This window comes from Struthio camelus, chromosome 2, assembly GCF_040807025.1.
Source record: "Struthio camelus isolate bStrCam1 chromosome 2, bStrCam1.hap1, whole genome shotgun sequence".
NCBI lineage: Eukaryota > Metazoa > Chordata > Aves > Struthioniformes > Struthionidae > Struthio > Struthio camelus.
The window spans coordinates 83,939,344-83,954,121 of NC_090943.1; the positions used below are offsets into that span (position 1 = coordinate 83,939,344).

Below are 14,778 nucleotides of genomic sequence, written 5' to 3' on the forward strand. Positions count from 1 at the left end.
CAGGTTTACATGTTAGCCAATATTAATTTTGATAAATTGTGTCTTCTTCCTTATGAGTATCAGCAATTATGAAAGCTTTTATTTACCTCAGCAGCAGTATTTGAAATGAGCTGTGTGGCAAGTCAGCAGAGTTTCTCTTCATTCATGCTAATTCTTAGACATAGTGGCAGACTGTTTTGTGTATTGGCTAAGAGTGAACATACCTCCTAATCGTTGGTAGCATTCACAAGTTAATTAGGAGGTCAATGAAACGGGACCAGAGATGGGGCTTCAGCTTCTGAGGGTGTGACCTTGAACAAGACTGTCACCTTATATTCCTTTTTTTTTTTTTTGACCAATTAATGATGACTTTGTGGCAGGGACTTCTCTGAGCATGTCTATGAACAGCACTCAGACAAAACCCAGCTTTGCTGCATTGACTTGAATGTGTACGTAGTGTCATTCCAAGGATGCCTTGCTAAAAGCAATCAAGCTCTTTCTAAACAACTTATATATAGAAAAAATCAGAATGGTTATGGTCAGAGATACCATACATGTATATTATATACACTGGAGTTACAGAAACAATGTAGTTCTATGTCCTTTTCTTCCTTGAAGGAGTTCACCTTCAGAGAGGGGGGAAAAACATGAAATGCGGAAAAAAAAAATGAATGACATTCTTTAGAAAGCCTTAGGGACTGAGGGGCAGCTTCACTGAGGGGCTTGAGTGAATAAATGCATTTGCTATGAGGATTATTCATCGCAAGCACTATAGCCTATGAAGGCTTCGTGCACTTATGAGGGCAGTCTGTGCTGCAATAATATAATGCATATGGCTAGTAAAGACCATCAGGGCTGTTCAAGCAGTTACATCAGGGATGCACAAATAGCAAAAGCTTTACTAACACGTTGCTTGAGGGGACTCAGTAATTCTTCCCTTGCATTGGTTTGGTGTTATTGACACACATCACATTATCAAGTAAATCATTCTGAATGCAGACTGAAACTTCCCCATTACTGCATAAAGCACATGCACCTTTCCAAGCAAAAGCATATACAGCTTATGCTGTGTTCCTGTCTTGGCTCCTGAGAAATCAGAACTGTGCTGGAAGTCTAAGTCAGTATAAAAGGGAAACAAATCATATTACATATGATACTTTCTTTATTGCTGAACTTTCTCTGAGTAAGTAGGCACGATTCTTTAAAGGCTTAGTTTTTTAGTAACAGTAAGGTTTTGGGGTTTGTGTATGTGTGGTTTTTTTTCCCTCTTGTGGACAAAAAGATACCTTTGATCGAAGTTTTGCTTTATCTTCTTACAATATTTCTGTACAAAAACAAAAGTCCAAAATCAGCTTATTATTAGCTGACATCTCCCAAGTTATTTACAGGTGTCAAGAACCTTCATTAGGCAACCAGGTAAAAGACAGCGCTATAATAAAGCAGTTTGACTGTGTAACCGTGCATTCTCTAGTCAACTCTGAAGGGCACTGACCCTTTCCAGGCACTTTGGGTTGGAGAGTCCAGCCAGAATTCTACAAGAATAGTGTCTTTTTAAAAGAAAATTTTAATATTAAAAACTTAAGCTGACATTATGGAATATTGAACCGATAATTGCATTTCCATATTAAGGTAATCTATAAATATTCTCAGCTACATCTCTCTTTATAGTACAGCAGGTACAGAATGCAGACTTCTGCTACATATATGGTAATACATATTTGCAATAGTAAATCAATGTATGAAAATTTTGGAATTTACTTGTTAATAAAACTGCTTATAAAGTAACCATACAATTGTAACAACTATACCTCTGAACTATTAAAATGTACAGAAAGACTGTTTACACCATTGCACATACTTATTCCCTTTGCTTCAAAAGACTTGTGAAACACAGAACAAAATTAGTCACAATTTTCTGTCAGCTCAAATATGCACACGTAATGTGCATATCCATGGAAGCAAGGGGAAACAAAATGTTGGCATCTGTAAGGAAGGCTGCCAGCAGCTCCCCAAAAATATACCTCCCTCTTCTTCCCTCCCCCGTTCCCACATGTATGCAGGGCAGTAGGTTAGTGCAGAATGGATGAACTTTGTTCTCAGTGTTTTGATTGGGGGAAAAAGTCTTAATTTTTAATCAGCAATTTTAAGTTAATACAAGTTGGTTTTAATGTTGTAAGGCACTTTTACTGCTTGTATTGCAGTGGGTCAAGTCTTAAGGCATTTGTTGCATAAACTGAAGATGATAACGCTTTGGAATTTTTGAAAGAGCCAGCAGTTCTAGTATGTGAGTATTCCAGCTGATTTCCTTCCCACCCCCCACCCTGTGGTCTTTTTAAAACAAGGTTTGAAGGTATTTTCCTTGGAAATTCTGGTTCTTGGTTAGCTTGTTAACAAACGTGATCAGTATCATCAGGTCATTTTGAGGCGAAGCAGTGATAAGTTCTATTTAGAGCACAGTAGAACTGGTTTTGTTTTCACCTGCAGCTGCCTTGACTTCCATGACTACTCACTGATCGAGAGGTGCTGTAGCGCTTTTTCACAATCATACTGATATAGGCTTTCATCAGCTTTGCAATGTCAACCACCTGCAAAAAGAGTACAACGAGCCCTGAGACCTTAGTAAGGTAACAGCATGCAAATGAATTTCTTTACACAACCACAGTATAAAACTGTCAAGGTTTCAAGAAAAGCCCTTAGAGTATAACAAATGCAAATACTCAAAACTTCTGTCCATCTTACTACCTCTTCTCTTTAGCTTTGCAGTGGTCTCGAGTATGTTTGTGAGAACGTTACAAACTGCAATAACTGCAATTTGCAGCTATTTCTTTAATTAAAAGTAGCCTTGCCATCAGCACAGGAAGATAACACTATCAACAAAATTCCTTCTTTCTCTTACCTCACTAGTTTCAAAAAGTAGTTCTCTCTCATCCACCACAATCTTGTAGGTGTTGGCAAGCGGAGCACCAAAGGACAAGATATGCTCATACTGAAACACCTCTAAAGGTCTTCCTTCCCCGCGCTTGTAGACAGAGACTGCATCAGCGCTGACTCCAAGCCACAATTCTTGTGGAAAACCCCCTTCTTTACACTAGAGAAAAGGATGTGAATTAACAACAAATGGAACTGGGTGAGCTGCACAACACTTACTGCTGAGGTAATTTTTCTGTACTTATTTAAATAAGAAAAAAGTATAGGTTGCTTGTCCATCTTTGAACATAGCCTTTACACCTCTCTCAAACTTTTATGCAACCCATACGGCTAGTATTCAGTTCCTCTGAATTTTAGGGGGTTAAACGGCCACAGTGTATGCTAACTGGAATATGTTTTAGTATGTAACATTTAATCACATCAGTTCTCAGAATGAGCACTGTGATACGGTATTTAGGAAACTACTCTCTAATGTAACCACCAGCTGTGGCAGTATAAACTATGATGTGAATGTTGAGGAAGCCTTACCTCTACATCAAACAGCGTTGACCCATAGCCAGGCCATTCCTTAATCAAAGCCATATACTTTGCCATAGCCTGCTCCTGGTTCATTCTCTGCAGTTTTTTCCATTTGTCAATAATACTAGTCCTGGAAGCTGAGACTTCCTCTTTGACCCACATGTCTAACATCTGATCCTCCTCAACCTTCTGCTTGCTGATAGAGCCACTGCGGAAACTCCTCCTCAGCGTTCCTTCGAGAAAGCTGGCTCGCTTCTTCTCAGCCTTCTCCGCTGCAGTAAAGGTTTTGGTAGACTGTGTAATCCGAGACTTCAGCTTTTGCAAGGGGTAGACTTCCTCCATTTCTGGTATGGTGGTATGCAGAGTGTAATCTCCTTGAAGGTACTGAAGACGCAAAGCTGCAAGGACCTGGAGGGTTTCTTCTGGAGCAGGATAGTGTCCTCTAATCACTGCTTCATGAGCCTAGAGAGGGGGAAAATGTAACTTTTTTATGTACAAACCCAGTCTTTGAAAGGACAGAAAGAGAAACGGGAAGTAGATTTACTGCCACGCAAACCTATGATTTGAAATAAACCAAGTATGGTAAATTTGTCAGTCGCTAAAGCAAGGCTTACAGCAAAGAACTGCAAAGCAAGTGGGGAACTCGCTAAAGGAGAATTACTGCTACTAGTACAGCGCTTAGAGAACTGGAATATATAAGAACCAACCGGGTTACCAAAAAGGAAAAGAAAACATAAAGGGGAGAAAATCGGGATCTAAAACACCTGATGGGAGGGTTAAGAGGGTGGGGTTTAATATTTGTGTTAAAGGACATTAGGAAGAAATAGATATCTAGACTGACTTACCGCTATTAAAAATCTGGCTGTGAAACCTAAGTTTCCAGCCAAAGGAGCAAAGCCCTAGGACAGCTTCATAATAAACCTCACTGAGAGAAGAGCATGAATCTTAAAAGGTTTCTAGGTAAAATTAACAAAATGTTTATATGGCATAGTTGTCTGGAGCACCAGGGATCTGATTCTGAACTAAGATGACCCTTCGAATCCGAGTTCTTTCTTTGTATACCCATTTAAGCCTTTGGAACTGTGCAGCATCTAGGATTTTGTTCATGTGAAACTAACACAGGAAACAAACATGCCTCACGTCCAGAGATGCAGGAACTGCAAGCAATTTAGTAAAAGCACAGAGATGATTCACATCAAATAAGAGCAAGTTCATCTAGGCATATAGTTAAGTCAGAGACAGAATCTGCCTGTAGACACGCAAGACAGTTTTAACTGGGACTGTACACATGCAGAAGGAAGAGCTGTACTGTAGAAACGGAAGGACAGCATTTTAATAAGGAAGAAGAACTAAAAGATTTTTATTCAGCATCTTGCAAATTAATTCAGATTTTAAAATAATGAGAGAACTAAATCTAAAGACACAAGGGAACTCTTAATTTATCTGCTGAAGAAGAATCAATGACTGACAGCAAAACCAGGCAATTAAAAAAAAAAAGAAAAAAATAGAACAACTGATGTTAGAATGTAATTCATTACCTCCTTAAGATAGTGCTGCGATGTTAATCTTAATGACTGAATGTGCCGTGTTTTCTAACGGAAATACTATTGGTCTTGGCAAGATACAAAACATTTGGCTAACCATCAGTCAGCATAGACTGCTGCATGAAAACAATCTGCTTTAGTGAATGTGCTTGTTTCAGTAGTTTATATTGCAAACTACATAAATCTGCCATTTAAACCAATAACAAAATGTAAGGTTGCTGATGCACAGCCCTTACTAGCTTTCTTCTTACTGTTCAAACTTCATTCCAAAACAGAGGCATTAGCTGCCTGACTCTTCAATATGTAAAAATATAACGTCTTCAGGCTGGCAACACTTCTAAGCCCAACCAAGGCAGTCTATTGCCCAGATCCTTTAGCCAGTAATATGCAGGTGGGGGTTGAGCTACAGTAATGGGGTCTGGAAGGAGACTTTTGGTAGACTCGTGCTGTAATATGGTGCCTTAAGTCCTAAACTGAGAACAAGGAAGAAATACTCTGTTACAACCAGGATGTTTCTGACGCTGCAGAAGGGGAAGAAGGCTTCATTCATATAAAAAAACAAAATACATGTCAGTCCCTGATTTCATCAGACTTGCTTAACCTTACACAGCAATCTTCAACTGTCTGTATTGAGTACTTGAAAGAGGCTGTCCACTGGCAGTTTTCTTAGCCATTTGCAGTACGGTAGAAAAGAAAGCAGTCAATCTACAGTTAAATGGCATCAGCGAGAATTTCTGAGTAACTACAGCACTTCCTAAACGGCTAAGGCATTTAATTTTCACTGTAAATCTCTTTCACTTTTCTTTTATGTTTCGCAATTGCACATTAACTAACTGGATTTTGGCTTATCATAGCTATCTTATGGTTACTGCTGAGACCTGACTGATTTGTTTTATTATAGTGCCTATGAAATCCTAATCAATTTTGAAAATAGAAGAGCCACTGTCTGTTTAGTTGTGTGCAGTTGCCAGTATGGTCTCTAATAGTTTGCTTGGCAATTACATAGTTTTACTTTGTTTCTTGCACTTTCTTAAGTAAATGGACTCATAAGCACAAAATTAGAAGCAGGTATAGTTATTTGCTCTTGTTCTGGATATAAATTATCCAGCTTAGATCCAGCAGTTAGCCTCTCACTGCAATACATAAAGCAATTCACAAGTAAAAAAGGTGCTGTAATGCACAGGCAGAAGAGTCGGAACACTAAGTAAATCACATTCGCTTTGCTTATCTCAGGATAAGCCTATTTTGACCTGTAAACTGCCTTCTTTGCATTTGCTGCCTGAGTAGTAGGTTTAGTTAAAAACATAACAAAATATCTTCCTGTGTTGCCTACATATCTCGCCTTTTCTCTCTTTTTAAAATTCTTCAAAACAAAACCTTGGTTTTTACCTGCTCAAACATAAAGGCAAATTCCACACTGTCTTTTGGGACATTTTCTGTGTCCAGGAAGCAGTAGAGCTTGAAGTAAAACTTCCAGTGCATGTCCCCAGCCTCAGCAGAAGCAGCAAGCCTGCGTGTGTGTGGAGAGAGAGGGAGAGATCAGATCTGTATAATCGAATGCCTTTCTAAATTGACACCCAAAGAATCTAAGCACAGCCTTGGCTGAATTTTTGTTGTTACACCAGGTATAAATCTGATATCAGTGACAGGAGTTACTTGTTTTCATTAGTATACTTTACTCATATGACTTGGATATTTTTTTCTTTTCTTAAGAGCCTGTAGGAAAACCCAGGAATTACAAGTGTTGACTCAAGTCGTTTCTCAGTCAAATGTTTCTAAACCAAATTCTCTAGTAAACTTTTGTTTGTGGCTCAGTCAGTCAGGTGTTGATAAAAAACAACAAAAAAGTTTGTTTTACATCCTGTTAAAAAATATAATCGCACAACGTTTTTGATGGTCCTTGTTTTTCCATTATTTGGATAAAGGAGGCTGGTTGCCGTGTGTGTAACATAACGACGACAACCAGGTATTTAGGCTTGTATTATGGTTTTTTTTTTTACTGCAGCACTAGATGGTTTCAATTCCACTGGTAAGAGAAATGTTCTGAGCTGTACTGTGGGGACTTCCATGTGAGGTCCATATGAAGTTATGCAACAGGCGATCAGAAGAGCAATGACTGCCAAGAGTTCAGTTCTCCTGGCAGTGGGGCAGCCACAGTGCTAGTAATGATGAAAAAAAAAAAAAGTAGTAGTAGTAAACAAAACGTGGAAAGAGTGATAAGAAATACGACCCTGCCAGTATTGAGACTGAAGAAAAAAAATCAACCCCAAGTGAACAGGCAGCTCATTAATTCCTTTAAGAAGGAAAAAAAAAAAAAAAAAAAGATGTTTTTTTCCAGAAATGTCCGTGTGCTGTCATTCAACAAACAAACAAGGCTTAGAAAGAGAAAATTCAGCGTTATTGACATTGGAAATATGTTTAGTTGTTACTTATTAGAGGAGGGAGAGAGAAAGAGAGGCATACTCACTTTTCAAACTTTGCCAAGACATCAGCCACAATGGTTCTGCTTTCTATTGCTTTATCAGTAGTTCCATTGTATTCAAACAGAGCGAACATATTTCTGCTATCCTCCATGGCCAAGCCACGAATTAACTTTTCAACCACCTAATGAAAAGCAACACATCAACAAACCCATAGCATGAAAAGGTAGTATCACAGAGGTAAGGCACATATTTAGGAGAACATTAGAAACTAGGTTTTACATTAGAATAAAAACGTTGCTAAGATGTTCTTAGCAGCTGTATTCATTGTTCTCAAATACAGCTTTAATTTTTATCCTAAACACTACTGATTCTTTTAGAATATATATCTGTGCTACCACTTGGCCAGATATAATCCCTGTATTTCACCAACTCAGCTAGTCCTCCAGCCTTAGGAAGCAACTTGGCTCTCATACACACCAACACGTACCGAAATTATTTCGGCACTGCCACTATTGCGTTGCTCAGTCCTTCCAGTAATTTTTCCTGTAAGAGAGGACTGGAGTTGGGTAATCCTCTGCGGCGTAAAGACAGTTTTCATAGCAGAGATTTCTCTAAAACACTGGGGAGAGGAGGGACTGAAAAGGAGAGGTGGTGAACTCTCAACTGGACCTCAATTGGCAACTAGAAATCCGCTGTCTTTCCAGAGTTTAACACTCCTACTGTCTGCAGCTTTCACATAAAGAGAAACACCAACTGATTTTGTGCCAAAGTTGTTTTGTCACCACTTCCTACCTCTCCAGCTGTAGTGTGCGAGTTGATTGTAATCTTACAGGAGCCACCACCATGACAATAAACTGTCGACGTCATTTCCTGCCTGCTGATCAGAGCTTCTATTTCATCCCGTGACGGCACAAACTCTCTGCATTTGGTTTTTTTGAGAGATTCATAAGTAAAAAGTGCGTATTTCTCCATTTCAGTTCCTGGAAACTGGTCACGAACCCTGTGAGACAAATACTATTACTTTAAGTTGCCAGTCTGTGAAGTAGAAAATTTACGTATTACTTCTTCCTTAAAGTGATAAGGTATTTCTGTATCCAGTATGCTATTTAATTGACACAGTCAAAGGTTAATCGTCACTGTCAACACTGTCAATCGACACTGAAAGTGTCCTAAAGCGTGCTTTTCTGTGGGATAACTTATATACGTTAATCGTTTTGTTCTACAAACCCAATGCAGAGCAAGAAACGTTGCAATGATTCAGACTTGACAGCAAGATAACCGTAAGGTTACTGTAATCAATTCCCTTGCTTGTCAATAATTGTTGAATGAAGACAAAATTGCATTGAGGTAATACAGAAAACTAAGCAATGAAACAGATTTTTGACTACCCGCTTCTGCAGCAGTGGCACTTAGGATGCTTGGTTTCTATTCCTGATTTTCTTACGGATTCTCTCTAGACCGTACCGTTCAGCAGTTACTCTTAAGAGTATTCAGTAACAGTTTTAATGAACGCAGCTCTGAGTGTTGCAAACTTTTGAATTTGGGTAGCTCTCAGTACGGCATGTTTCCACAGTATTTCCAAAGATAAAATACCAACTTTTTAGAGATACCGAGGTTTAATTCATGAACATGTGAAAGAACACAGTGATTCCTGATCTATAAGGCATAAAAGGATTACTGCAGGATTACAGCAATATATATACAGCTGTAGGATGGCTGTGCGTAATATTGAAACCACCTATAAATGCTACATCAGGTAACTGCAGTTTTCTTAAGTGGGAGGCTATTTTATGGACTGAGTTAAATTGAGAAAGTGAATCCATCTTAGATTGTTTTAATTGTACATACTTGGATACTAAGTGATTGATGTTTTTCACTAAATTTACTTTGGTTGAAAGGTATAGCTTCAATACATGCCTTTTACAGATATTTACAGAATAGTTGTATAGAATAGTTCAGATTTAATAAAGTGACTTACCAAGTCTGTGTATTAGCACAAATACAGACTTGACTTTTGAATTATTGAGAATGGTTTGTTTTTAATGGACTAACTTTTCTAATGACACACACTTTGCGTTCTTCTGATGCAGGAGAGCAAGAGGAACTCCACATTGTAGTTAATGCTCAACTGTCACAAATGAGTTTTGCTTTTTTTTTTTAAAATAGTCATTAACGTATTAAAATTAGATTTGCAAGCAGACATTTTTACCTTAAATATAAACATCATTATGTTCTTTTATGTGCATGATGCATACTTCATGAAACTAAAGTAAACAGGATGAAGAATTTTTAACTGGACAATTAGGAGTAGGACCTGCAGGTACTGGCTGTAAGTCATTTAAGCAACTTTTTACAGTTACCGAAAGCCACGCTTTTGTCAGTGTTAAACAGTGCCTTCCGTTTAGTGGGACTTCGCTTGATTCTCCAACTGAAAATAATTCCACCTAGATCAACTCATACACTGCTTTCTTGTAACTTTTTTTTTTAGATTCATCATTTGGCAGAACCAGTTCACTAAGTGGAATGTATCTTCACATCTCACCTCAAGATGTCTGAACACTCTTAAATGGAGGGGGAAGAGGGAAGCAGTGAGTGAAGGAACTTTTTGTCATGCTCAAGCAGTTTAAAGCTTCTCACCTTTTGAGATGGAACTTGAGATATTTGAGGATGCTGCGACTGGGCAGAAATGTGCAACTCATGCAGGTGAGTATCTGCCAGCTATACAGGTTCCCCGCACTCCCAGGGTTAGGTACTTTATTGGTCTGCTTGATGAGTTGACAGTAGAGCTCATCTCGAAGTGGTCGTAAATCATGCCCGGTTTGGAGGATTCCTTGAATTATAGGGATGGGGTCAGACATAGACTCTAGCTGCTGTAAAGAATTGAATATCTTGATGGCTTCGTCCTGCAGAGTTGTGTAGCCCTTGTCTTTCAGCACTACAAAAGAAAAAAAAAAAAAAAAAAAAAGAGAAGGGTGTTTAGACTGAGATATGGAAGAGAAAACACTAACTCAGGCTTAACGTAAAAATTACTTAGTGAAATTGTCAGGAGAGTAGATGGATCTTTTCCATTTCATATCTATGAAACAAGCTTGTTCTATGAGCTATTTTGCTATTGAGGTTTCTTTTGAATTTAATGAAAGCCCATTTTGAAGTTTCTGACAACATAATTTCAAATGCATATCTTACTTGATCAGCGTTTTTTGATGGAAAAGCTTCATTCCAGAGTGAGCTACACTGTTGAAGTATCTATCACTTCTTCACTGTCACAAAGAAGTGAAAAGCTGATCAGGTTGTTAGTGAGATAAAGCATGACTGTGTTATAGAAAGTGGCAAAAATGTAGGACATCGGTTTTGTCTATGACAGCAGCATTTTGATTAAACCCAAACAGTGCTACTGAACTAAATCTTTGTCACGATAACTGCAACTTCCTTTTTAAGTGCAGGAAAAGCAGGCGATTGTTTTTTGCCCTACAGTTTATTCAGCGTGGGCTAAGGACTTTCACAATCCACTTAGAAGCACCACACAGTGCTGAGGTGCAAGGGACGGAGGAGATTGCTCTGATGTCTGAGTCAATTAGGCCTACTACCATCAAAGCATAAAACCATACATACGTATCTGATTATGAATAAAAAGTTTAAAACCTGACATTATAATATTACTGAAAATAACTGGCATTCAACTGCAACTCAAGGCAATAGCCCAGCATTAGCCCTTCTGTGGAGCAACATTTCATATGAGAAGACCTTGGCAAGACTTCTGCCTTTTCTGTCCATGGGGCATACAGAGCACCTATGCTGCACTCGTGCATGGGACAGCCAGCTCAAGTAATGAGAAGAACAGAACTGTGCCTTGCCACTGGGCAGGAGGAAGTTGGGGAAGAGAAGGAAAAGGTTTCTTCTAGCATTTTCCTTTCCCTCGTCCCGATAGCAGCAGGGTATCGTTTGAGTTATTAAGACGTCTTACCCAAACTATCTTAGCTTTTAATCATCCATGACTTCCCACTGTCCTCCCATGGATGAGACTTCTGCTCTGAATCATCTCTTGTTTAGTAAGCAGTTTCAAAATAACAGAAGCATATTAAATTAAAGAAACCAAATTCACAACCAGCTCTGAACCATTGGTTCAAAACACGCTTCTAGCTTAGTGCCTTTTAACATCCTTTGCTCAATCACTATTACACCTGTTTCAGTAGTGCATCGTTACTTTTTCAAATCATGTCTACTTAAATCTTTTTTTTTTTTTTTTTTTTTTAATATATGTAACGCTTCCCACCACATATGATGAAACTTACAGTTGTGAATTGGAAGTTGTGGCAGTATCAGTTGTACCCTGATAGGGTAGGAAGCAACAGTTATGTGAGAAGGGGAATATGTTGTTCAAGGAGACTGAATGAACTGGGTTTTGTTGCTTATTTCAAACCTGTCTGCTTAGCTGCCTCGGGGGTGAGGGTAACAAGCTTGTATTCCAGCAGCACTAGCAACCGTCCTTTCCTTACCACCCATGTAGAAGCAACAGCAGCTCATGGTTCTGTGCTAGATACACTGCTATTCTCTCCCTTTCATAAGGGAACTGAGACTTGTTTATTATAAAAATATACATTTAAAAAAATATAAAATATATTTTATATAAAAATATACATTTCGCCTACTGGTCCTGCACTATGGCACATGGACTGAAAACTCCTGTCCTACGGTTCAGTCTATTATAGGGAAAAGTGTTTGTTTCTGTAACTGAAAAACTTACAGTTTAGATTGATGTCCCCGTACGGCAGTGGCAGTAACGGCGAGTGCAACGGATGATGAGTGTAACGGAGAATAGGGTTTCTTTTATAAATTTGTTCAACCACATCAGCATTTAGGCAGTTTTCCTGTTGAGGTAAGAAAAAAAGCTTAATCTGGGGCCCTGCATTAACACTAATACAATACTTAGTGCCTGTAAGTTGGCTGTGGAAAAATTATTCTTTAGTGTTAACAACACTGTCTGGTGGTAAATCCAGTTATGGGTACTGTGGCTCCCATGGCACTCTGCACGCTGTGAATGCTCAGTGGCTGCTAACCTCAGGCCTTACGCACGCTTACCTTATCTATGCAGTAAAAAAACACAGCAGAGCTGCAGGGGACAAAAATACGGTTTCATAAAACATTTTGAAATGCGTTTTCATTCTGCAATTGTTTTTATTCCAGTCTTTCATAACTGTAATTAGACAGATGTCTTGATAGAAGTTTTCTTTAAAAATGTTTCTCCAGCATAACTAATCAGCCTTTTCAGTTACATCTAAAGGAATTACCATAACAAAATAGTCTGAAAAACAGCTGCTGCAAAGCTGATGCACCCACTCTGCCTCTGACAGCTGAACGCTGTTCTTAGTCGAAGTCTGACAGATGTGTGAGAACTCTTTTCTTTCACTTCTGAACCTCCCCACATTTTCTACTGTACTAAAGAACAGTCTTCATATTTTTGAAGTGTAGGATTTGATATGTCTTTTCCATGGGGGAAGAGGGAGGACCAACTGTAGGAGAAACTTAGTAGCTTAGTACCCTTCCCCCCTTTTTGGGCTCTCCTAAGAGTCATCCTGAAGGGGGACTAGCAGAAATCTTCAGAAAGACCTGGCTGGCTGTGTACACAGTATCTCCAACAGGACCATAAAGCAGTAAGCATTAATTGGGTATGTTTACCATCACTCAGAGGCATGAAATGCTTAGGCCACACTATTTTAGAGCAAGATATGAAGCAAAGTGAAAAAACATCACAGGACCTGGCTAGTCCACCTCCTGGTACACTGCTTACTGTGGACATAGCCAACCAGGTCTGCTAACCTGGAAATCTCCACACTGCAGTCTACTGCCTGGTAGAGCAGCATCTGTTAAATTCAACAAACCAGTAAAGCTTAAAGGAAAAAAGTTATCCCTCTTTCCCTTCAAGTTACACTTCATATTTTGCTCTTAGACTGTTTAAATAGAAATTCCTTTAGCAGGTGAACGACTATATTCAGGGTCTGCAATTTCAGTGCACGTCACTGTGTGATTAAAACGTACGTTTTCTCCTGACAAAGGGAACATAAAAAAGACTGGTTTCAAGTATCTAATAACCCCTTCTTTCCCATCCACCTCTGGCTTCTTCCTACCTTAATATCCTGAATAAGTTGCTGGGTCGGTGTGTCAATTGGTGCTTTTGTGTCAATCACATTCTGGACGGCACTTGACCAACGGGTAGCCTCATTAAGCAACTTTGTGTAGAGACGGTAACAGTGTTTGCGTCCATATACAGTTACATTCCAGTAGCCTAGCACAACAGTAAAAATTATTCATCGTAAAAGGTATATCTATAAAAATATCACAACTTCTAGCTAAAATCAGGTGTAGTCTCATCAGACCTTGACTGCTGAATTCTAGGACCTGCAGGCAGGTGTTTTTTTTGTTTTTTTTTTTTTTTGTTTTGTTTTAAAGGAACTAAGAAGTTGTACCAGTAATTAATTATCCTAAAACAGACTATGATTGTAAAGGAGAGAATGAATGCAGAAGGGTAATGTCAGAATACGGCCACCAACATGTAGCACTCCGCTTTATCCAGTGATGATAGTAAAAGTGATCAGAGGACAACACTATGGAGTACTGTTAGCTATATGCAGTTTGCAGGCCCTACTTTTCCAGTCCTGTCTGTAAAAGGACAGTCTTGTGTTACACGCGAGAGTCTTACAGCATCTGTGGCACTTATACAAACAGATATAAAGCACAAGCTACCTGTTCTGTAAAAAAGTGATTAATTTCACACAAATGAAGCGGCAACTATGAAAGGAAGAGCATTTCATTTCAGCTTTTCTCTCTACATCGTTGCATAGGCTTTTTTATGAAGCAGTTTCAACTAAGGAAAATCTATTTAATCTTTCACTGTCAAAAACCTCTTCGAAGTGTCAGTGACCCCAATGAGGTTACACAGGACAGTCAGCCATCACTTCTCATTTGCAAATAGCCACATCAGAGCTGAAAACCAGTTCTGAAATTGTACTAGGGAGCTGACTCAGATGTAGTATATAGGTGAGCACAAACTGGACTCTTACCCTAGATCTTCTTCTATTTGCTCCATCAATGTTAGTCTTCAGAGCTCCTCAACACGAAGTAACGTATGAAAAAAGCACTACCCATATGCCTTTCCCACACCTTTGATGTGTACGCATGAGTATTCAAGATAACTTAGCACAAGTGTCAGTCTGAGATAACGTGAATGTTGGTAAGAACAAGTTTTACCACTCTATACGTTATTACTGCTGTCTTTTGCCTAGTTTGTCCCTGTATAACGCCTCAGTGACTTAGGAGCGCAATTCGGTCAAACTGCCACCTTAGTACTCCATTTAAAATACTTTAATGCATTGTTCGTTGCATAAATA

The 14,778-nt window shown here is 38.9% G+C and overlaps 1 protein-coding gene across 1 annotated transcript in view; it reads right to left on the bottom strand.

The window, feature by feature from the left end:
- Positions 1–1,123: 1,123 nt before the first annotated feature.
- MYO10 (myosin X) overlaps positions 1,124–14,778 on the bottom strand; it is a 171,099-nt gene continuing 157,444 nt past the window's right edge. The window contains exons 33-41 of the mRNA XM_068931458.1: positions 13,519–13,676; positions 12,138–12,261; positions 10,031–10,328; positions 8,186–8,393; positions 7,438–7,574; positions 6,360–6,480; positions 3,436–3,888; positions 2,876–3,067; positions 1,124–2,564 (exon numbers count right to left, since the gene is read on the bottom strand). Of these exons, the coding sequence (XP_068787559.1) occupies positions 2,454–2,564; positions 2,876–3,067; positions 3,436–3,888; positions 6,360–6,480; positions 7,438–7,574; positions 8,186–8,393; positions 10,031–10,328; positions 12,138–12,261; positions 13,519–13,676 (1,802 nt within the window). The 3' untranslated portion in view covers positions 1,124–2,453. The remainder of the gene's footprint in view (positions 2,565–2,875; positions 3,068–3,435; positions 3,889–6,359; positions 6,481–7,437; positions 7,575–8,185; positions 8,394–10,030; positions 10,329–12,137; positions 12,262–13,518; positions 13,677–14,778) is intronic.